The sequence below is a fragment of the Lemur catta genome, chromosome 14 (assembly GCF_020740605.2).
Source record: "Lemur catta isolate mLemCat1 chromosome 14, mLemCat1.pri, whole genome shotgun sequence".
Taxonomy (NCBI): Eukaryota; Metazoa; Chordata; class Mammalia; order Primates; family Lemuridae; genus Lemur; species Lemur catta.
Window position 1 is genome coordinate 50,063,643 of NC_059141.1, and position 25,340 is coordinate 50,088,982.

Sequence of the window (25,340 nt, forward strand, 5' to 3'; positions counted from 1 at the left end):
GATTCTAATGGATTATTTTTGCTTTTGCTGAGGGTACTGAACTATGTTGCCTCCATTCCAAATTATTGGCCTTCTTCCTCATCTTGCCAGTTAGTCAAAAGACGACCATATTAGTATTTGCAGTGAAAATGCCTCTTATTTAAAGATCAAGAAAATTTGGGCTCCTGGCAATCTGAACTGGGGCCCTCTGTCCTCTGCCAATTGCAGAAACATAGATTTCATTCATTCATTCATTATTTATGTATTTATTTTAGAGGCAGGATCTCAACTATCTCCCAGGCTACAGTGCAGTGGTGAAATCATAGCACACTGCAGCCTCAAACTCCTGGCCTCTGTGATCCTCACACCTCAGTCTCCCAAGAATCTGGGATTACAGGCACAAGCCACTGTGCCTTACTCAGAAACATAGATTTCAGTTCAAACTATGAAATGTGTATGTCATACTCACTCGGTGGGTTTACACTAGAGAACTTTGCTTGTAATCATTTTTCCTTTTGATGGGCGTAACAGAGTTATTTTGAGACTCCTGACAGTTGCAGCAGTAGCATGGTTAAGATCTCAAAGCCATGTACAATCAGTTTGAAAAACAGACGTGTTCAGCTCAGAGGCTTGAGATCACTAATGCAATCTAGTATTGTGCAGTTCAGAAACTAGAAAAAGCCTATCAAGAAACTTACCCTTCTGAAATATTTGTATAAGGGGAGGATTTACTCTGGGTATAGACAAAATCTCCTGAAAGATAATTGTGTGAAAGAGAATAAGGTTGAAGTTTACATCTGTTGGAATACATGAACCTCAAATGTCTTTAATAAATGAAGACCCACTTGAAAATAGTGATTTCTTTTTCCTTTTACTATTTTTTCTAACCTTATTTTTAGCCTTTGTTCATAATACATGTTTTCTTCTCTTCTTGGCTTCCCATCTTCCTTAAGTCATTTCATCTGGATATGTGTGGACCATCTGTCCTTCCAAAAGGACAAGAGACAGGGGAGGGAACAAGAGGCACAGTGTGAACAGAAAGCCAGGAAAAATCTTGCAGGCAGTTTTTTGGCTCCTCTTTTCTGGCCTCTCTTTGCCTGCCCTGCAGCCTCCTGGAGAACAACAGAGAGACAACAGCTTGTATCCACTTGAGAAAGTGGCAATGGCTGCGGAAGGGAAAATACTAGGCTGTTAAGCTCTCATCCTAGATACAGAAAAACAATGCAGATGGTGGGTGGTGTGCTAGAATGCATACCTTCTGTGCCATGGGATCAAATCGAATGGAATTTCTTAATTGTTGAAGTGGAACTTAAGAGTTTCCAATATAAGTGTGACATATGTATGGCTATGTAAAATACAAGCCAATGATTTGCTTCCAAATAGACAATTAGCAGTTTTCTACATTGTGATAATTTTGCAATTATTTCTGTCTTTCCCCAAAGACCCTCCCATGACCTTGGGGATTGATTGCATGCATATGGCACTCCAGGAGTGCATCCATAAGATTGTCCAGGCTTAAGACACAGGTTAAGTATCACTTATCCAAAATGCATGGGACCAAAAGTGTTTCGGATTTTGGATTGTTTTGGATTTTGGAATATTTGCATTTTACTTCTTGGTCGAGCATTCCTAATCTAAAATCCGAAATGTTCCAGTGATGGGTTATTTTGAAGTCTAACTGGAAGGGGAAACAAGATTAAAAAAAACCCAAATGTTCCAATGAGCATTTCCTTTAAGCATGATCTTTGAGCATCATGTTAATGCTGAAAAAGTTTTGGACTTTGGAGCATTTCAGATTTTGGGTTTTTGGATTAGGTATGTTCAACCTATACACACTTGACCGCTAGAGCCACATGATGTCTAGGTATTGCTCTTGAAAATTTAACCCTAATGAGGGTCCTTGAAATACTACCTTCAAAGCTTCCTAGCCTTAGCATAGAAGATGTTCAGTTAATAAATTTTGAATGAATAGGACATTAGTTCAAATCTTTCCGTTAGCAGTTTTGTGTGTAAAGAGAAACAGCTCTCCTTGGCCCCCTCCAGCCATGTTTAAGACCTCAGAAATAAGGCAGTCTTGCCTCAGAAGAGCCTAAAAACCTGAATGGAGAGGTGCTGCCTGAAGTCAGATGACAGAGCTAAAGTAGTGAACTTGAAGCGGGCCACACTATGTGGACAAACTCAATTTTATGGTTTTTAAGCCCTTTCAGGTTCCAATCACTTAAAATTAATAATAATAATAATAGAACTCATTACCAAAAGGCAAGTCTGAGTTTTCAAAGAACATTAGTAAAGATGCTAATTGGAGCACTGTAATTGTTACTTGGCCATCTCCACTGGAAATTTTCTTTACTGTCTGAAACATAACAGAGGTGAGGCTTTGTGCCCCTATGGAGAACAGAGCATAAAGGCCTTTCATAAGCCTTGAGCGAGCTACAGCTGCTGCCGGTGTTATGAACAAGAAACATTTCAATCACGAATCTCTCTTGTGAGATGGAGCTGAAAACTCACCTAATTCAAACATACAGGATTGCCCCACAGCTGTGAAATCTTCCGGATAAGGGTAGAATGAATGCTCTAAATCGTTAAAGCCTGGCCTGAAGAGCAGGGACCACAGCTTTGTTTCACCTGCCTTGAGGAAGCCCATAGATGAACTTTTTGCCCAGGTATCAGATTTCATTAAAAATCTGATGTAAACATTGTAAAAAGTATGCCCACTTAGAACATTCTGTCAGTCCTCCATTTTATTTCAGGGTAGTAAATTGAGCCATAAATTAAACTTAAATTGAATCCTGAAAACTTATGGTATTGTCAAAACTTAATCAGCTGTATAGAAGTGATGGTGTGATATACATGAAATATTGAGTGGTTGAATTGAAAAAGAGGCTTTCACATAATATTGATGATGTTGATGTCTTTGGAAATAGTTTTGCTTCTCACTTAAATGTGACTAAGCCTTCTGCCTATATAAGATTATCAAAAGCAACATAGTGCTGTCCTGCAGGCTGCATATGTACTGCTGCTTAGTAGGGAACGGTGTGATGTTTAGAGATAGTCTTTGGGCCCAAGCAGGGCTGAGTTTGAATCCCAGCTCTGTCACATGTGGCAGTGCATTGCCTCAGTTTTCTCATCTACAGAAGTGGAGCTTTTCCATAGGGCTGTTACAGTGATTAGATGAAAGAATATATGGGTGTGAGTACCTGGTCCATAGTATGTGCTCAGTAAATTGTTGCTATTATTAAAATATAGTTCTTGTGTCTTGCTCATTGACACAGTCTCACCAGTGAGGAAACAAATTAAGATGTATATCAACTTACCAAGCTAACTGAGAAAATGAGAACTGAAAGAGAATTCACTCTTGACTTTCTTATTTTGTGTCTCATATTTAAGTCTTATCTCCCTACTAGATTCAGGTGAGGTCCCTAAGGACAGAAACTGAATTTTCTCCTTCTTTCTTATACCCCACAGTGACTAACACAGTGTTAGACAACTAATAGACATTCAGGAAATGCTTGTTGGCGTGACCTTACTTAGCAACATCTTATGTCTATGTGTACCCCTTTTAAGAGAACAGAATTATGTATGCCCTGCCATGTAAGAATCTGAAATTTTCCAGTAACTTATTTTCTAATAAAAGGAGAAATTGTATCATCTTCAAATGGTTTTGCTTTATAATGGTTACTGGGCTTATCTGTAGCCATTTTATTAGTTATAAATTTGTAAGTATCATTAACACTGCAGCTGGGACTGAGATAACTTTCTTGTCTCCATTTTTAAGTGAAAATCTTAATTTTCTGATGTCACTTAGATTAGCTAGAGGTCCTTTATACTTAACCTTTCCATCTGCATATTTAAATATATTTAATGATTTTTCAGTAGCTTTGTGGTGAGCAAGTCTAATGCAGGCATCCTATACTCTATGCATTTTTTTCCCAAGCTCCATTGATGCCCTAACATTTGATTACCATTTTAGGGAAAACTTGAAAACACATTACTCTTCTTTGAAATCCTTAAAAGTGTGAGTGTATAACAGTATTAAGTACAGATTAAAGAACTGAAATGACTTTACATATGCATAATTGATCAAATTTATAATTAGCTTTTAAGTCTTCTCTGAGGAGCAGGAACATGGATGATCCAGAGAGCACTTATTATGAATAATGGCGTGAATTTGTATGAAGCTTTAAAATTGTTTCTATTTCTACAAGGATATTCCTGATCTGTGAGGTTGTGAGATGCTATAGCAGTTCTGTTTTATACGTGAGGAAACTGAGGCCCAGAATAGTTGGGTGATTTTCCTGAAGCCACAGTGAGTGGCAGATCTGGGATAAGAACCTATTAATAGACCTGTTTCTTAGTCGTTTTTTCAGATCTTGTTGAGAATTGTAGCTCAAAAATACAATCCCAGCCATCAACTCTTTTCTGCTATCTAAAAGAATTGATACTCAATGTTCCACATCAAAATACTTTCCACTGACTCCAAGAACCCTCTGTTTCCCTCCCAGTTTGAACGCCATGACCCTGTGGATGGGAGAATTACTGAGAGGCAGTTCGGTGGCATGCTGCTGGCCTACAGTGGGGTGCAGTCCAAGAAGTTGACCGCCATGCAGAAGCAGCTCAAGAAGCACTTCAAAGAAGGAAAGGTAGGTAGCTTTGGGTAGAGGAAGAACAGAAACCATAGGAATGTATGGTTATTGCAAAGGTGGTAACATAATGATGAGAGTATGTCATGAACCAAGGTTCACAACTAGATCATCTCTGGCACCTGAGGTCCAAAGGGAGGAAAGAAATGAGCAATGGATGAGGAAGAGGAGAGAGTCCAGAATAACCCCAGGTTTCTTCTTCAGTTCACCATGAACTGAGATTGAGAATTTTAAAGAAGAGACTAGTTTAGATAGGAAGAGAAAGAGTTTAGTTGTGGCCATCTGAGTCATGAAGGTAGACTCGGGAATCATCAACACACTGTGTTAGAGTTAAAACCATGAAAGCAGATGAAACTGCCCAAAGGGTGGTGTTATAGAGTAGAACTGTGGGCCCACGAGAAAATCATTGAAACACTACCATTTAAGCAGCTTGGGAAGGAAATCTTCCCAAGAAGAAGGAAGAGGAGGCTCTAGACAGAGGGAAATCACATATGCAAAACTCTAAGGCAGTATATTAGTCTGCTTGGCCTGCTGTAGCAAAATGTTAATACCACAGACAGTGGTTTTAACAAGAGAGATTTATTTTCTCACAGTTCTGGAGACTAGAAGTCTATGATCACAGTGCCAGTCAATTTGGTTTCTGATTATGGCTCTCTTCCTGCCTTGGAGGAAGACACCTTTTTGAGACGTCCTCACATGGGCTTTCCTCAGTGTGTGTGCATGGAGAGAGAGAGAGAAAGCAAGAAATCTCTGGTGTTTCTTCTTATAAGAATACTAATTCTATCAGATTAGGGCCCCAACCTTGTGACCTCATTTGACCTTGTTATTTCCTCTAAGGCCCCATCTCTAAACACAACCACACTGGGCACACTGAGGGTTAGGGCTTCAACACATGAATGGACAGCAGGGGGGAGGGTAACAAATACTTAGTCCATAACAGGCAGGAAAGACAGACCTGGCATGTGTGAAGAACTGAAAGGGGACTCGTGTGGTTAGAGCATACTGAGCAAGGAGGAAAATGGTCTGAGATGAGGACCAGAACATTGCAGGACCTTATAAGTATAGAAGGAGTTTGGAGTTTATTCACAGTGCAATAGGAAGCTATTAAAGTGTGTGAGCAGTGAATCAACATGATTATATATATGTTTAAAGAGATAACCCTGGTTGTTTTATGGAAAATAATTTGGAAGGAGGCAAGCATAGAAGCAAAAAGACTGATAATAAGGCTGTTAGAGAATTTGGAAAGAGATGATTTAGAGTGTTTTGAGCAGCATTAGGATTGGAGACCATGGATTTATGGCAACACTATTCGACACTGCTCTCTGATACCCTTCAAAACCAGCCATCCCTAGTGTGAGAAAAGAAAAGGGCAGATGGTAGACCTTAGTCAGTATCAGGGGGTGAGGTGGACAGACTGAAGCAGAGACCAGTTAAGAGGTCAGGCCTCTAGATATTACACACACACACACACACAGCAGTGCTAGAACTAGAACCTAGACTTCTCATTCCCAGCCCAATACCTTTCTCGCTGGACAATGACTACCATCTGGCCATGACCAGGAATCTGACTTGGCACTAAAAATGTTCCATGAGAGATTGCCAGAGTGGTGTGATGTGGTAGACATGAAGCTAGAAGACTTGAGATCAAGTCCTGCCTCAGGATTCCATGTTTATTAAACAAATCACTTAACCTCATTGGCCTCATGATTTCGAAGGCTTGTCCTAGATTCTTGCTATACGGGGCCCTCCAGCTTTAAAGACTCAGTAATGGAAAATAAGAAATAGGATTGCTAGTGCTTGTCCCCGTTTTCTTAGTTGTTGTGCAAAAAATACTGCATGAATAGCATTGCCCCAAGTTGGTAGAAAGCCTTTCTTATTAGCCAGACTTTTTCCTCTTTGTTTTGGATGCTGAAAAGTTGAAAGGACCTCTGAACCAGGCTGTGGGCTGCAAATGAGGGCAGGCTGGGCTCTAAGAGAAAGTGTCAGCTTCTCTGAACTCAGCCCAGCCTTTTCCCACAGCAGGTGTTCTCTTGGCTGTGGGGAGAACTCATCATTAATGGAAAGTGACAGAGAAAAATATTTCTTTCCCAGAGAGCACTTCTACACTACCCAGTAGCCAGCTGATACCTGTTGAAAATTGTAATTTCAGAAAATTGATTACACATATATGGGTGGATTTTTTTAGTCCCCATGCTGGAAGATAGTTAGTGTTTACATTCAGAAATGCTCCTTTATTTTGACCAGACATATAGGTTGGTTCAGACATTGATTTGGCCTTAAGTTAATTATCTATCATGATAGGCTAATTCATATTTTATTATAAATTTATATTTAAAAGCAATAAATTAGGTGTTAGAGACATCTCCCTTGAAGGAATATTTTAGCTTTAGGCAGGCGTTACTTTAGGACCTGAAGACCTTGCAAAAGAGCTCTCAAGTGAAAGGACAAATTTTGTCAGATGATGAAATTCTGGGGTGCTAAATTACTTTAGGCCAAGAATTTCTAGCCTGCCTTAGCGAGGAGATTAAGATTGATTGTTCTCTCATGTTGATTAAATAGTTTGTGAACACAGCAATTAACTAAAATGAGAGTTAATGAGGCCAGGCATGGTGGCTCACACTTGTAATCCTAGTACTCTGGGAGGCCGAGGCGAGGCAGGAGGATTGCTTGAGGTCAGAAGTTCGAGACCAGCCTGAGCAAGAACGAGACCCCCATCTCTACTAAAAATAGAAAAAATTAGCCAGGCAACTAAAAAATAGAAAAAGTTAGTCAGGTGTAGTGGTGTGTGCCTGTAGTCCCAGCTACTTAGGAGGCTGAGGCAGGAGGATCGCTTGAGACCAGGAGTTTGAGGTTGCTGTGAGCTGGCCTGATGCCATGGCACTGTAGCCCAGGCAACAGAGTGAAACTCTGTCTCAAAATAAATAAATAAATAAAAGTTAATGAAGGGCCTTTGCTCCTAAGGTTACCAGTCTGTCTCTCTAGGACCGCTTCCTGTTAAAGGGGAATCACCATCTGCTTCCTAATTGCTACTTTTATTCCACTTCACATTTGTTAACATGAAAATGTAAGTTTTCATTTGGCTCACATTAATCAGTTTCTGTGTGGAGTTCTATATCAAGATATCAAATCAGACCTAAAAGATTGATGGTTCTAGAGGTGATATTAAATAAATTTTTGCATATAACTTAATGACTGTGCAATGCTTCACAGCCATTTTTCTCTTACTAAGAGCCTTGTCAGATATTGTGCCTATGAGAATATAGAGACAGAAAGAGAATTAATGACTCATTCAGAGTCTGAACTAAGATGTAAGGCTTCTTATTCCAGATCTGATCTTCTCCATAGCAAAGGGCTGTTTCTCCTCACCATACTCTTCCTCTAAAGTAGTGCTTCTCTACAATAGGATCACTTGGGGAATTTTTAAGAAATGTGGTTATGGGGCCCTCTTCAAATCAGTTAAAGCAGAAGCTCAGTGGGCAGGTCCAGGCATCAGTGTTTCGTAAAGGCTCCCCAGGTGATTCTAATGTGCACCTAGGCTTGTGAGCCACTGCCTGAGAGAAGCCATACTCCATCAGCGTCTCCAGCTGCTTCCCCCCTGAGTAATAGCTTGCAGAATCAGGGAACTTGCCATGCCTTGGAAAAATTACCCTACTGATGCTCTAAGCAACCACCACGTATTTATTTATCAAAGAGTTTTCTGAGACTTCATAAACATAATTCACAGTGGTGATCCTCTATGTTTATGAGTATAGAAGCTGCTAACTTTAATAATGTCTTGATTTAAGGATGAAATTGAAAATTACAATTCAGTTCAATGGCAGACATTGCTATGTGCAAGACATAAAGCCAGGTACTGTGAGAAAGATAAAAGATAAAGACCATCCCTTATCCTTAAGAGATATACTACCCAGCAGCCAGCTGATACGTGTTGGAAATTGTAATTTCAGAAAATTGATTACAAATATATGGGTGATTTTTTTAGTCCCCATGCTGGAAGCATAGTGTTTGCATTCAGAAATGCTCTTTATTTTGACCAGACATACAGGTTGGTTCGGACATTGATTTGACCTTAAGTTAATTATCTATCATGATAGGCTAATTCATATTTTATTATAAATTTATATTTAAAAGCAATAAATTGGGTGTTAAAAAAACCAAACCAAAAAAGTCTGTAATAGTCTAGTAAGAGAAAAATATGCAAAGAACTATATAATTTCATATTCACATTCATATTCAATATTTACTGAACACCCACTACGTGCCAAGCATTCTTCTAAATGTTGGGAATACAGTAGTGAGCACAACAGTCTCTGCCTCATAGAACTTAACATTCCCAGTGGAAGGAGACAGATTTAAAACAAGTATAATACAAGGCAACCCACTCAACTTTGATCCTCTAAAGAGCAGTGCCTTCCTCATCTTTGCACATCCTCTGCATGGTTAGTGTCTCATAGGCAAATATTTGTCGATTGCAATAATCAGTGTGTTGAGTATTAAAGGTATGAGATCTTTTTGGAGCACTGATAAGGAAGATGAGAGCCAACTGAAGAGACTGAGTAAGATTTCTTAGCGGAGGTACAATTGGAATTTGGCCTTAAAGGCAGAGTAGGATTATGACAAGCAGAGATTGTAAAGGTATTTGCTTTTGCCAAGTGTTTCCTATCATAGCCCTATCCCCAACAGCCTTCTGCACATACCATTGCTTATTAATACTGTTACTGGCCATTAAGCAAAGTTAGTGCTTATTAAGTATTCCTAATAAAACTATTATATGACTAACTTTTTATATTATCTATGGATAATATACATGTGAGCTCTCCTTATTCATTTATTCACAGACATTTGAGAATTGAATCATATTAGTCATCCATGGAATATCAGATTCTAGAAACATTGCTAGCATAGCCCTTGAAAAACTCATTAATTCCAATTATTAGGTGCCCACCAAAGTTACTATGTAGTATATAGCACATGAAATGTGGCCATAAAACTAGAAAGACTAGAATTCTACTTTACTGATAAGCCTTTTTTTTTAAATGACTAGCTTTGAAAGCTGTACTTCCCCCAAAGGAGTCCTAAAATGTGAATTACTATTAAGAGATTTAGTTTTATGAGTTTTTCCCCATATCATTTTCCTGTTTTTTCCCCACAATGAGTTCCAAATACCTCAACCTTTCCCCTATTTCCTATTCCTCACATACCAGAGAAGAGAGTCTATTTCAGAGCTTAATAAAATAGATGCTTACCACTAGTTCTATAGTAATGAGCATGCTAACTTACTGAGGACTTCCACCTACCACTTACTGAGTACCTTCTGTGTACTACACATTTTATATATCTTCTTCCCTATTATCACAACAATCCTGAGTGATACAATTCTCATTTTTCAAATGAAATATAGTCTTCTGAGCCTTAGTTATTTACCTGAGATCACCCACTGCTTTAAGAGGTGGGTGATCTCTTAAGAGATTCAAAGCCAGGACTATCTTATTCCAGAGTCTATAATCTTTTCACTAATCATCCTATTTATTGCCACTTCTTATTCTCCACGATTTGAATAAGCACAGGTTATGGGGAAACACAAACCAATGTTGCCAGTCTCCAGCCTAAGTTTCATAGGAAGAGAGCTAGAAAGGTAAGTTATGGAAGCAAACGGTGGAGGACCTTAAATCCCAGGATAAGAAGTTTGGGGGTTTATCCAGGTGACAGTGAGAAATCACTGACATGTTGTGAACAGGAGGGATAAAGATATGAAGAAAGTGATATTTCAGGAAGATTAGGTACCTATAGAAATGTAAGTAACAGAAGTGGTATAATTTCCCTCGCTGCCAGGCAGCAGTTAAAGAGAAGTCTGGGGGTTGTAATAGGAAGATGCTTTATTATTAGAGCAGGACAGGCCTAGTAATACCTCTGAATGGTACCCAAGAAATGGTAACTGTGACCACATGCAGGGCAGGAGACTGGAAGACAGGGTTCAGAAAGCATTGCTTTGTACTGTGTAACATTTTGTATCATATTCATATATTGCCTGGTATAAAAATATTAATTAAAATAAAAAAACTAAGCAGGAGATTGAGCAGAGAATAGGTAAGATTGGTGAGAGGCATAGCATATAAGGAAGAAGAAAGGAGACTTTCTTCTTTTCAGTGAGCCATAGAGGGTACTTGGGCAATTGGACTGGTTCCTGGCAGATGGATTTGCCGTGACTGATTACAAGACAGGGCAAGGGAATCCTCCTTCATGGTGTGCTTGCACTCATCCATGGCCTGTCAGCACTAGGTACTGGCTTTACAGGTGACTCTAGAGGAAGCCAAATTTCCCTTTTCTCATCTACTCCAACTCCTTTTTATTTTTTTAAACAACTTTTTTGGGGTATAATTTATTTACCATAAAAGTCACCCATTTTAAGTATACAATTCAGTGATTTTTAGTAAATTTACAGAGTTATGCAATCATCACTGCTATCCAGTTTTAGAACATTTCCGTCATGCTGAAAAGATCCTTTATGCTAGCTTTCAGTTAATTCTCATTTCTGCCCTAGCCCCAGGCATCCATAAATCGCCTTTCTGTCTCTATACATTTGCCTTTTCTGAACATTTCATATAAATGCAATCATATAATAATACAGTCTTTTGTATCTGGCTTCTTCTACTTAGCATAATGTTTTTAAGGTTTATCCATGTTAAAGCTTATATTAACAGTTTATTACTTTTTATTGCTGAATATTAAACAGTTTCTCATTGTTTGGATATGCTGGATTTTGTTTATACACTTACCAGTTGGTGAACATTTGGATTGTTTCCAGTTTGGGCCATTATATATAAATAATGCTGCTATGAACATTTGTGTACAGGTTTTTATGTGGACCTATGTTTTTATTTCTCTTGAAGACTCCCAGGAATGAAATGGTTGGGTTGTATGGTGAATTTATGTTTAAATTTTTAAGAAACTGCAAAACTATTTTCCAAAGTAGCTGAACCATTTTACATCTCCCCAAGAATGTATGAGAGTTCCAGTTTCTCCATATCTACACTAACACTTGTTATTGACTCCCTTTTTTATTACAGTCATTCTAATAGGTGGGCAGTGGAGTATCATCGTGGTTTTAATTTGTATTTCTCTAATGACTAATGATGCTGAGCATTATTTCATGTACTTATTAGCCATTCATATATCTTGTTTGGTAAAATGTCTATTTAAATCTTTTTTAAAATCAAGTGGCTGTTCTTCTCATTATTGAATCGTGAGAGTTCTTTATATAATTCTGGAAACAAGTCCTTTATCAAATTTATGATTTTCAAATATTTTCTCCAAGCCTGTGATTTGTCTATTCTCTCAGTATTTTGAAGCACAAAATATTGTAATTTTGATGAAGTCTAACTTACCAGATTTTCTTTTATGGATTGTGCTTTGGGTGGCACCTCAGAACACTTAATCCACTCTAAGTCATGAAGATTTTTCTCCTATGTTTTCTTCTAAAAGTTTTATCAACTGCAAAACAGAAGGCAAGGTGTCTGACTAGAGATATCACTTACCAAATCATTCTGGAGGAAAAGAGGGTTTCAGATAAAGGAGAGGGGATAAAGGGCACAGCTTAGGTGTAGGTCAGAGGAATAAGTATAGAGCCTGCCAGGGACCTCACAGAGGAAGACTGCAAAGCAGAGAAGGAAGAGGGAAAAGGAAAAAAAGATATCAGCGAGGATCTAAACCCAGAGAGACTCGGACCCCAGTAAAGGGGTCAGGAGGGGATCCCTTTCTCCTTCCCACAATCCTTTGGTGCTCAGCAGACTACCAAGTTACTTGGAAGCTTTTCCAGCCCAACAAGCCCAATACTGCAGCAATCACAGAACTGTGGGGAGAACTTGTGTGATCCCAGAGCTTCCTTCCATTCAGATTCTTATCCTCCCCCTCCCCCACCTCCATCCCCACCGAAACCTGGAGAGCTTTTTGAGCTCCCGCTGGAGCGTCCTCCAGTATTAGGTTTCCACAGAGAGTGGGGCCCATACCTTTCCCCTTGAGGACCTGCAGTGGACCCTGGGTGCCCAATCTGGGAGCTCCCTGCCCACCAGCATTTCCTGGAGATGCATGCTAGTGGGTCACACACACAGGCTGGATCCCATGCTCCCAGGACCCAAGCAAGTTGCTAGGGGGCACGGGGGTGGCGGGGGAGGATTTGAAAGCTGCACTCGAGAGGCTAGGGAGCCCACGTGGGTGGAACTGACTGGAGAATACTGTGGAGGTCTGAGATGTGGCGATCTGGGGAAGCACCCATCATCCCCACAGGAAAGCCGCACTGTTGGAGTAGGGTGGGTACTCTGGCGGGGAAGCCCATGGCACATTCAGGCACCTGTTTGCAACCGGGCACTGGAGGAGGGCAGGGGTAACGTGAGAGGGATGGCGCTTACTCCCAAAACCAGTCACAGAATTGCAGCCCCTTCCGCATGAGCAGCCTTCCCAGTTAGGAGAGCCTGCCTTGACCCTCCTCCCAGCGGCTTTCCCAAGAGGCAGGCAAAATGACCTTGGAGTCCTGCTGAGGCTTTGCGAAGCCTTTCAGGCTCACCCAACCTAACCACGCCCAGCCTTCTCTTCCACTCACCTTTGCTGTGGTGGAGAACAAGCAACTCCCTGGGAGCTACAGGGCCCCTCCCAAACCCTGGGGCATTCAAGTGCTCCTCCTGAGGGACAAGAGCTTATTTCAGACACAAAAGAACATCTCTGCAGTTGGCTCTTTCCTGCAAGCATCAATCACTGACAGGGAGAACAACTTTTTTTTTTCTTTTATGTTTTGGATACAATGTGACCTTCAATTTTTTTTAATTTCAGAATATTACAGGGGTATAAATGCTTTGGTCAGATAAATTGCCTTTGCACCACCAGAGTCAAACCTACAAGCATGCCCATCCCCCAGACAGTGCACACCGCACCCATTAGGTGTGAATTTACCCATCCCCTTCTCCCCATTCCCACCTGCCCAATCCCTGATGAATATTACTTCCATATGTGCACATAAGTGTTGATCGATTACTACCACTTTAATGGTGAGTACATGTGCTGTTTGTTTTTCTATTCTTGTGATACTTCACTTAGAAGAATGGGCAGGCTCCAGCTCCATCCAGGATTGAAAAAAAGATATTAGACCCAGGGAGAACAACTCTATAGCTCATTACAGTATCTATCAGCTCAATCGAACAGGGCATGGCTGATTCTTATTCAAAAGCATCACCCACCATCTCAAAGATTAAGCCAGGGATCCCAATACAATTTACACTTCTGGGAAGAGATGAAGACAGCAGGATAGAAGCAACCCAAGGGGACACTGCTTTTTAGGAGAGAAACAAAAGTTACAGGGAGCTCAATCTGTGAGGGGTCTCCCTCTTCCACCACAGACCACTGGGCTGATCAGGGAGCTGCTCAAAGTCTGTGCAGAGACATTCCACTGGAGAGTAGGTGCAGCAGAGATCTGGTGCCTGCCAATCCCAGGCTTGTGCAACCAACGCCATCCTGATCGCTCTGGCACACAAAGCCAGGTCCGCTCAGGACCCAGCCTTCCAGCAGTAGCCTTTGCATCACCCCTACCAGGCCAAGGAGGGAACAGACACTCCTCCATGTCGTGCACTGTGACTGGGGGCCAAGCACACCTCCTCCCCAGTGTGGGAGCTGAACAGAAGAAGAGTTCCAGACTCTACAGACACCACTCAGGAAGCCTGGGGCAACTGCCTCAGTGTGTCCTAGGTGTAGGGGGGAACCTTGGCCAACTAGCAGCTCTGGCCTGCGTACACAGACCATGGGCCACTGAGAAACCCCTGCCTGCACAACTGGGCATCAGCAGTCCCCATGCTGGTGGAACAGCCCCCCATATGGGCAGATTTGCCCCCAAAATCCCTAGAGCCAACTCTGAAGCTCTCTCATTGTGCCAAGTCTGAGGCTCTACCACTATAGTTCCAGGGCCACGGCTGGGCCTGTGACTCCACCCCTGAGACTCCAGAGTTGTGCATGGACCCCAAGACCCCACCATTGAGCTCTTACCACTACCACTAGGCCAGCAGAACCTCCCTGAGGTCCAACACTTCACTCAGGACACTCCCCCCCCAGCCCTGAACAGCTGTCACCCCTGGATTTGGATCGAGGGAATCCCCAGCAAAATAGAACAGGTACCCTGCAATTCTGTTAACCTAAATCTCAGGGAAGAGAACCCAGATGAGAAGAAACCAGCAAAACAACCCTGGCAATGTGAAAAAACTAAATAGTTCGACACCCCCAAGGGAACACAATGGAGCTACAGTGGTAGACTCCACCCACAAGAAATTGCAGAAATGGAATTCAGAATATGGATGGCAAATAAGATGAATGGAATTGAAGAGAAAGTTGAAAACCAACAAAAGGAAGCCAAAAAAATATTTCAGGAAACCAATGAAAAAGTCACTGGAGAGCTAGACAACATAAGAAAGAATATAACAGAACTTAAAGAAATGAAAGACTCATTTAGGGAATTTCAAAACACAGCAGAGGCCGGGCGCGGTGGCTCACGCCTGTAATCCTAGCTCTGGGAGGCCGAGGCGGGTGGATTGCTCAAGGTCAGGAGTTCGAGACCAGCCTGAGCAAGAGTGAGACCCCGTCTCTACTAAAGATAGAAAGAAATTATCTGGCCAACTAAAAATATATATACAAAAAATTAGCCGGGCATGGTGGCTCATGCCTGTAGTCCCAGCTACTCGGGAGGCTGAGGCAGTAGGATCGCTTAAGCCCAGGAGTCTGAGGTTGCTGTGAGCCAGGCTGATGCCACGGCACTCACTCTAGCCCGGGCAACAGAGCAAGACTCTGTCTCAAAAAAAAAAAAAAAAAACACAGCAGAAAGCTTTAACAGCAGGCTAAACCAAGGAGAAGAAAGAATCTCAAAGCTTGTCAAGAACACAAGGCTCTTGAGATAACCCAGTCATTCAAAGAGGCAGAAAAGAATATTGAAAAGTCTGAGCAATCACTGAGGGAGATATGGGACTGTGTGAAACCAACTAACATTTGAATTATAGGTATTCCTGAGGGAGAAGAAGAGCTAAAAGTAGGAAAACCTACTTTAGGAAATTATTGAGGAAAATTTCCCCAGTATCACCAGAAATTCAGACATCAAATTTAGATACAAGATAGACATCAAACACCAGGAAGATTCATAGCAAATAGGTCATCCTCAAGACACATAGTAATCAACCTGGCCAAAGTCAAAATGAAGGAGAAAATTCTGCAAACAGCAACATGAAAGCGTCAAATAACCTACAAAGGAAAACCCATCAGGCTAACTTCAGACTTCTCAGCAGAAACCCTACAAGCCAGAAGGGATTGGGGCCCCATCATCAATCAACTTAAACAGAAAAACTGCCAGCCTATAATTTTATATCCTGCAAAACTAAGTTTCACAATCGATGGATAAATTAAGTCTTTCCCAGACAAGGAAACACGGGGGGAATTTGCCATGACCAGACCTGCCCTGCACGAAATACTCAGAACAGCATTTTACCCAAATCAGCAAAACAGACACCCACCAGTGTAAAATCACCTTTAAAAACTCCCAAACTTCAAAATTATTATAAAACAATAAAACAAGAGGTAAAACAAAGCAATAAGAAACTACCTAAGAGGATGAACAGACTAGTATCCCACATATCAATGCTGTCAATTAATGTGAATAGACTGGATGCTCCTCTCAAAAGACATACGCTGGCTGAATGGATGGAAAAACACAACCCAAGTATCTACTGTCTCCAGGAAACATATCTAAACCACAAGGACACACACAGAACCCAGATATAAAACCAACTGACCTTTGACAAAGCAGACAACAGTATACACTGGGGAGAAGAAGCCCTAGTCAATAAATAGTGCTGGGAAAACTGGATCACCATATGCAGAAGAATGAAACAGGACCCCTACCTCTTACCACTCACAAAAATTAATTCTAAATGGATAAAAGACTTAAATCTAAGGCATGAAACCATAAGAATTCTAGAGGAAAATTTAGGAAAAACTCTTCTAAATATCGGCCTAGGCAAAGAATTTATGACTAAGACCCCAAGGGCAATCATGGCAACAACAAAAATTAATAAATAGAATTTGATTAAACTAAAAAGCTTCTGTACAGTTATGAAAACAAACAACAGAGTAAATGGATAGCTACAGAGTGGGCAAAAATACTTGCAAGCTACGTATCTGATAAAGGGTAAATATCCAGAATTTACAAACAACTCAAGCAAATCAGCAAGAAAAAAACAAACAACCATATTAAAAAGTGGGCAAAAGACGTGAACAGAAGCTTCTCAAAAGAAGAAAGACAAATGGCCAATAAACATATGAAAAAATGTTCAGTGTCACTAATCATCAGGAAAATGCAAATTAAAATCACAATGAGATATCACCTTTCCCCAGTTAGAATGGCTTTTATTTAAAAGTCCAAAAACAATAGATGTTGGCGTGGATTCAGAGAGAAAGGAACACTTATACACTGTTGGTGGGACTGCAAATTAATACAACCCTTATGGAAAACAGTATGGAGATTCCTCAAAGAACTAAAAGTAGGCCTACCATTTGATCCCACAATCCCACTATTGGGTATCTACCCAAAGGAAAAGACTTTTCATTAAAAAGACGCCTGCACTCGAATGTTTATTGGAGCACAATTCAGAATTGCACAAGTCGTGGAATCAATCCAAGTGCCCATCAATTCATGAGTGGGTTAATAAAATGTGGTATATGTATATCACGGAGTACTGCTCAGCCATAAAAAAGATGAATTAATACCTTTGCAACAATCTAGATGGAACTAGGGGCCATTTTTCTAAGTGAAGTAGCTCAAGAATGGAGAAACAAACACCTGTACTCACTATTAAATTGGAACTAACCAATGAGCGAGCGCACATGTGTACAGAGAGAAGTAAAAGTCAGTGGAAATCAACCAGGGGGAAGAAGGAGGGGAAGGGGCAAAAACCTACCTGATGGGTACAATGAACACTCTTTGGGTGATGGGCACACCTGTAACTGGGACTCAAACATTACAAAAGCAATCCATGTAACCTAAAACATTTGTACCCTCTTCATATTTTGAAATTAAAATAAAATGACATGTGCTATTAGTTTTGAAAGACAATTGTATTTGCTTGCTTAACAACTTCCTAATGTTAAATTCATTTTTAAATAACCTAAAGAAATGTCTCTACTGTTCACAACTACCATTAATCTTATCTTCTTTTTTAGTCATGTAGAGCCCAATTTTATGTAAGACCACCTTTCCAAAGGTAGATAACCAATTTGTTGAAAAATTGGTCACAGGATAAGATAACTTATCCATCTTCTCCCCATTTTATGTCAAGAAAATCCCTTTAATACCAAGTGTAAGAGTAAGATAGTTCTTTTTGACTGCTATGTCTGCAGTTCAAGTCACTGGCCAATAGATTGTGCATAAACTGTAGCCTTCTGATCTGAACAACTCACCTTGCAATAAGCATATCCTTTCACTTTCCATTTTACCAGCCACAAAGCTCATGTTGTAATCTCAGTCTAGCTTTATTCCAGTAGCCTTCTGGAGTTTTTACTGAAGTAGCAAGAAATAAGAATTTTGTGACTTGGCAGGGCGCAGTGGCTCACGCCTGTAATCCTAGCACTCTGGGAGGCCAGGGCGGGTGGATCATTTGAGCTCAGGAGTTCGAAACCAGCCTGAGTAAGAACGAGACCCTGTCTCTACTAAAAAAATAGAAAGAAATTAGTTGGATGACTAAAAATATATAGAAATAAATTAGCTGGGCATGGTGGTGCATGCTTGTAGTCCCAGCTACTCAGGAGGCTGATACAGAAGGATCGCTGGAGCCCAGGAGTTTGAGGTTGCTGCAACCTGGGCTGACGCCACGATACTCTAGCCCGGGCAACAGAGTGAGACTCTGTCTCCAAAAAAAAAAAAAAAAAAAAAAGAATTTTTTGACTGATGTCATCTATTCTTTAAAGAGGCCTATCTAAATTGTAAGTGCCATAAAATCAAGGCCTATATCCAATGCAATTTTATTTCCGTCACTGTTCTTGGCATAGTGCTGAGTGATTAGTAAGTGCCCAATAGATGTTTTTTATTTTATCTATGTGATAAAGGTAAAGTGTTATATATTTAGATTTAATAGTTATATAATGTGATTTGTATTCCACTGTTTTTCTAAATCATCAGATAAATAGCCATGCAGTTAATATTGTTCTCTTTCTGTTCTATAATTCTCAGCATAAGCACTGTGGTCCTGAGCATATAGTATTTGCTCCTTCACTATGTCTTTTAGAAATTAACAAACATTAGGCCGGGCGCAGTGGCTCACACCTGTAATCCTAGCACTCTGGGAGGCCAAGGCGGAAGGATCGCTCGAGGTCAGGAGTTCGAGACCAGCCTGAGCAAGAGCGAGATCCACGTCTCTACTAAAAAATATAGAAAGAAATTAGCTAGACAACTAAAAATATATAGAAAAATTTAGCCAGGCATGGTGGCACGTGCCTGTAGTCCCAGCTATTGGGGAGGCTGAGGCAGGAGGATCACTTGAGCCCAGTAAGTTTGAGGTTGCTGTGAGCTAGGTTGCTGCCACGGCACTCTAACCCGGGCAACAGAGTGAGACTCTGTCTCCAAAAACAAAAAATAAAAATTAATTAATTAATTAAAAAAAGAAATTAACAAACATTAGGTTCTTTCCTATGTAGCAGCCACTGCACCTGCCCTGATCCTGACCCTCTGTCCCCAGATTCAACCACAGCACAGCCCCCCAGCCTCGTACAGATGTTGGATGTGAAAGCCTGTGCTTGAGTAAGAAACAGCCTCACTAGAGAGATTCAAGCAGAAGTTGGACAACTTTTCCAGAACAGAAAGAAAACTCATGCATTAGAAAATGTGATTAATAAACGTACCAAAAGAATATGGCTGCACAAATACCAGAATCTGATTAGATAAAAGTTTAAGGAAATTCTTGAGACCCACAGTAAACTTACAGAAACCTGCTTTTTGAACTGTGTTAAAGACTTCACAACAAGAGAAGTAAAACCTGAGAAGAGACCACCTGTTCAGAACATTGCTTACAGAAATATTTAAAAATGACACAAAGAATATCCATGGGGTTGCAAGAATATCATATTTAGCAGAATGAAGCTCTGGCAGCCAAAGCAGGACTCCTTAGCCATCCACAATCGAGAAGTCCTGATGGATGGATTTTCAATGAAAGATTGCCAAGAGCTGCTGCACTGGAAATGAGGATTCATCTGATAGGACCCTTGAAAGCAGTAGCCACCATGTTAAACCATCTGTAATGACTATTTGGCAAATGGAAACCACTGGAGAAACAAAATTGTTATTTACCAGGAATAATCAAAATAGAAGGTCTTATTGTTAAATGAAAATAATAAGATGCAACATTTATTGAGGCCTTAAGATTCAGCAGTTTGGTCACTTGATTAGAAAAATAAACCATTGTTTCTTCAATTGTTACTGTTAATTTTAAAGCAAAATATGTGTTCAATCATATATATGAAATAGAAAAAGTTATATTACTAAGAGTAAAATAAATGGAAATAACAAACATTAGAGGTGGTTTTTCAAAGTAGGAAACATTTTTCTCTACCATGATCTTTCTGTTTTAAGAATTTTATGTTAACCTTTTAGCCTCAAAAAACCTTTCAATAACTCAGTCCCCTAAATCTCCACCCCCTACAGGAATCCATATCTTAATAAGAAAAGTTTTAAAGTTTTATCATGTCATGGGGGGGAGGGAGTCTAAAATATACATAACATAAAATTTTACCATTCTAACTATTTTAAGTGTATATTTCAGTGGCATTGGGTACATTCACATTGTTGTGCAACTGTTACTACCATCCGTCTCCAGAACTTTGTTCATCTTCCCAGACTGGAATGCCTTACCCATTAAACAATAACTCCACATTCTCCTTCTCCCCAGCCCCTAACAATCACCATTCAACTTTCTTTCCCTATTAATTTGACTACTCTAGGTAACTCATGTAAGTGTAATCATACACTATTTTCCTTTGTCCTCTTGTGGCAGGCTTATTTCACGTGGCATATTGTCTTCAAAGTACATCCATGTTGTAGCTTGTGTCACCATTTTATTCCTTATAAAGACTGGATAATAGTCCATTGTGTATATATACTGCATTTTGTTTATCAATTCATCCATTGATGGACGCTTGGGTGGCTTCCACCTTTACATGTTTTTTGATAGAGGGGAAAGGAGGATCACTGTATCTATCCACAAGCAGTGATATGATAGAACATGTACTTCTAATCCAGTGGTATTCTCCTCTGTAAGGTTGATTCTAGTCCAGTGCTTACATTGAATAGCATAGTATGGCATCCATATAAGTAATGAGACCTAACTCTGGGCACTCTAAGTCAAGGCCAAGAGAATGACCTCAAATTAGGAAAAAGGTATATAATTTAGGCCTTCTAGTTCACTACCAAAAATTATGGCACTTAGTACATAGAAGGTACTCTGTAAATGTTTGAATGAATGCTTCAGTACAGATGCACCACAGTTCATAATTGCCAAATATTGGAAATAGTCCAAATGGAATGGATAAGCAAATGGTAGTATATTCACATAATTGAATAATTTATAGCAATAGAAATTAACGAACTATAGATATACACAAAAACATGAACAAATATTAGAGAAGCCATATATAACAGAATGCCTACTACATGATTCCATTTATAAAGTTCAGAAACAGACAAAATTTAGCTACTATTTCTGTTTAAGGATGCATAAATAGGTAGTAATGCTATTTTTAAAAAAAGGAAATGAATCCCCTAAAAATCAGAATAGTGATTATTATCACTGGGGGTGGGAGTGGAGATGGGGCTTACGATTGGGAAGAAGCATGTTGGGGGAAGGGAGGAGGCTTCTGGGATGCTGATAATAATCTGTTCTTTGACCTGAATGGAGGTTCTATGGGTTTTCATTTTACAACAGTTTGTTAAGTTGTGCATTTACATTTTATGTGCTTTTCTATATGGTCATCATATTCCACAATAAAAAGTTTTTTAAGTTCTGTGATTCTAAGGGAAAAAAATTATGAAAGATCATGTGACATAATCACACCAATAGTATTTTAGCTCTCAGTTTGATTGATAATACGAAAAAGGTACAATTGCCTGAGTTTGGAGAGTACTGGGAAAGAACTATAGATTGTCTGTATTAAGATTTCCTCATTATTGAGTTCCTGAAGTAGGTTCTTGGTCTCTGTAGTTTGGGGAAATGGAAATCAGGAAAGGAGCAGCACTAAGTGGAAGCCAGTCAACATCTGCGATGCCTTAAGGACCTGATGCTTTATTAAAATATTCATCTCAGTGTCTGGAGCATTCCCAGCCTTTTTACTTCTCAGAAACTGTATTCATTTCCATCACAGCATGATGTGTGAGAAGTGGGGAAAAGGCAAATAGGACAAATTTTCCTCCCTATGAAGGAATCCCAGGTACTTTCTCTTGAGCCATCATAGAAAGTAGAATCTGAGATTCATTGAACTGTTCATTCTTTGAACAGCTTTTGAAAAGGATTTCTTCGCTCACATAATTTCATCAGATTAATGTTAAGTGGCAAATCACTTTGTCGGTATCTTTTAAATTGAGGTAATAACTTCCCCAGTGCTTGGGTTTTGCTAAATAGTGAAACCCTTTCCCTGTATATCACTGATTTTGGTGATTCTTTAATTAGCTTAAGTCTCAGAAATGCTTAGCTGGCCTGTGAGCAGATTATTAAAATGGAAGTCCTCACTCTGATCTTACTTCTTAAGATGTAGAACAAATCAAGTAGCTGCAGGCCATTTAGGAAGTGTCATAATTGATGGTGTGACCAATTGGAGAGCACAGTTAGAAATATTTTCATAAAAGGCATCCAGCCATCATTCTAAGAAGCTTTGTCAGATTTTACCTGTGAGAGGGAAGCAGCCAGTTTGCCTTTCTCAGGGTAAAATTCTGGAGTTTTTTTTCCCCTATTGTATACAAATTTGACATTCCTTGACTAATTTATTCAGTTTCTGTTCTCGACATGGGCATAAATTTCTGATTTATAGACATAAATAACTGCCTAGTTTTCTGCATTTTGTGCTACAGCCTTACCTTACCATCTTTCCTCTTTCAGGGTCTGACATTTCAGGAGGTGGAGAACTTCTTTACCTTCCTAAAGAATATTAATGATGTGGACACTGCATTGAGCTTTTACCATATGGCTGGAGCATCTCTTGATAAAGGTAATAAAACACAAGAGCTTTTGTTGAAGGTATAAACACTGAATCTGTAACTGCCTTAATAGTAAAATATTAGTTTTTCTTGGCTTTGTTTTGTTTTGTTTGACATCACATGAGCCTTGCATTTCACCCTGAGATGTCAAGCTCAGCAAATAAGTTTTCTTGTGCTAAAGGCTGTAGTCAGGACTGGTGCCCATCTTTAAATGATTAGCCTTGAAAATAGGCATCTATGCTGAAACTGAAGCATGAAACTGCAAGAACTTCCCTCAGCTGAGCCAGAGTCATTATATATATAATGTGAAGTCACTATGCACTTTATGTCTTTGATGAGAAGGAATGGTTTGGTTTATTTCCTATTAATATATTAAAGGTTTTTTAAAAAAATAAAATCCTCACTGGCCCACCACAGTGGCTCACACATGTAATCCTAGCACTTTGGGAGGCTGAGACGAGAGGATCACTTAAGGCCAGGAGCACAAGACCAGTCTGAGCAAGAGCAAGACTCCCATCTCTACAAAAAATAGAAAAATTAACCAGACATGGTGGCACATGTCTCCCGAGTCCCAGCTACTTCGAAGGCTGAGGCAAGAGGATCGCTTGAACCCAGGAGTTTGAGGTTGCAGTGAGCTATGATGACGCCACTGCACTGTAGCGGGGCTACAGAGTGAGACCCTGTCTCAAAAAAAACAAAAAAAGATAAACTCGTGGCTGAGAATAGCACCCCCTGTTGGCTTACTTCATATAAATTCAGTTACAATTTGTACAGGCAATATGAGGGAGCAGAGAAATTGAAAGCATAATTTTTCCCCAACATTTTATAATATTATGAAAATTTTTAAACATTCAGAACAGTTGAAATAATTATTTAAATAACATTCATATTTCCAGTTCAATTAACATTTTGGCATATTTGCTTGATCATATATCTATACATCTGTTCATCTGACTAATCAGCTGCCGGGAGTTAGCTACTCTCCAACAAAACAGGTCCTAGACAAGAGATTTGGAAATAATAGAGACAGAGACAAAGTGTAGTTTAAAGTGATGGGGAAGTCAGGGGTCCACCAGCATTCCCATGAGCCAGGAGGCACTGAGTGAAAGCCCACATCAGTATTTATTGGTACAGCAGTTAGTTGTTAGTGGTTATAGATTTGTATGTACAGATCATTTGTTTAGGTTTTAAGGCTCCCCAGAGGTTTCAAGGGATCCCTTAATTAATTCTATCTACATGAGCAAACAGTTACAAAATTTTTCAAAGATAAACTTCTTAATCTCTAAGTAATATGTAGACCTAGCTGAGTATACAAGTTAAAGATAGAATTATCAATTAGCAGTAAAGCTAAAACAGAAACATAGAGAATAGTGACTACAGTGCTTTTCCCCAAAGTTCAGGAAGAAGCCAAGAAATAACAAAGATCAGAGTAGAACTAAATGAAAGCAATAACAAAAACACTATACAGAAGATTAATAAAACAAAAAGTTGGTTCCTTGAAAAAATAAACAAAATTGACACTCCTCTTGCTAGATTAATGAGAAGCAGAAAAGAAGGACTCTAATAAGCTCCATCAGGAATGAAAAAGGAGATATTACAACTGATACCACGGAAATACAAAATATCATCTATGAATACTACAAACACTATATGCACATAAACTTGAAAATGTGGAGGAAATGGACAAATTCTTAGAAACACACAGCCTCCCTAGGCTCAAACAGGAAGAAACAGAATTCCAGAACAGACCAATATCAAGTACTGAAATTGAAGCAGCAATAAGAAACCTTCCTGAAAAGGAATAAAATACTTTTAAACAATTACCCGCCTCCCCAGCATGGGTGTGGGAGTGGGGAAGCATGACTGACATCCCATATTCACATCTCTCTGGGCCTCATAAATTTTGTATACCTCACATAGCTCAGACTGCTCTGAGCTGTTTTTCTTTTCTCATTTCCCCACTTTTGATCAAAAATATTCCCTTGGAAGGATTGATGGCCAATCTCTGCTTAGGTTAGAGTGATAGATGTCCTTCATCCCTCAGCACTGGGAAGGCTCATTCCCAGATGGTCCTGTCCCACTTTTGGAGGTGGGGGGAGGTATAAACACAGTCTTGCTTATTCAGCACTTCTTAGTAGATTCCTTAAGATTTTCTAGGAAAAGATCATGGCTCTCAGTTATATGTGGAATCTAAATAAAGTTGAATTCATAGAAACAGAGTAGAATGGTAGTTCCCAGGGGCTGCAGGAGTGGGGAAAATGGGGAGTTACTGGTCAAAGCATACAAACTGTCATATGTAGGATGAGTTAGTTCTAGAGAGCTAATGTACAGCATGGTGACTATAATTAGTAATCTTATTGTATACTTGAAATTTGTTATGAGTAACTAGTAGAGCTTAAGTGTTTCACCCTGAGATGCCACACACACAAAAACTTAACTATGTGAGGGATGGAAATGTTAATTAGCTT

General features: G+C 39.7%; 1 protein-coding gene and 1 pseudogene across 2 annotated transcripts in view; both read left to right on the forward strand.

Moving 5' to 3' along the window:
• The window catches only part of MICU1 (mitochondrial calcium uptake 1), a 238,307-nt gene that overhangs the window by 186,390 nt on the left and 26,577 nt on the right, over positions 1–25,340 (forward strand). For both annotated transcript variants that reach the window (XM_045569191.1, XM_045569192.1), the window contains exons 9-10: positions 4,482–4,619; positions 22,775–22,883. In XM_045569191.1, coding sequence (XP_045425147.1) covers positions 4,482–4,619; positions 22,775–22,883 — 247 coding nt within the window. The remainder of the gene's footprint in view (positions 1–4,481; positions 4,620–22,774; positions 22,884–25,340) is intronic.
• On the forward strand, positions 19,542–20,193 carry LOC123650374 (annotated as a pseudogene).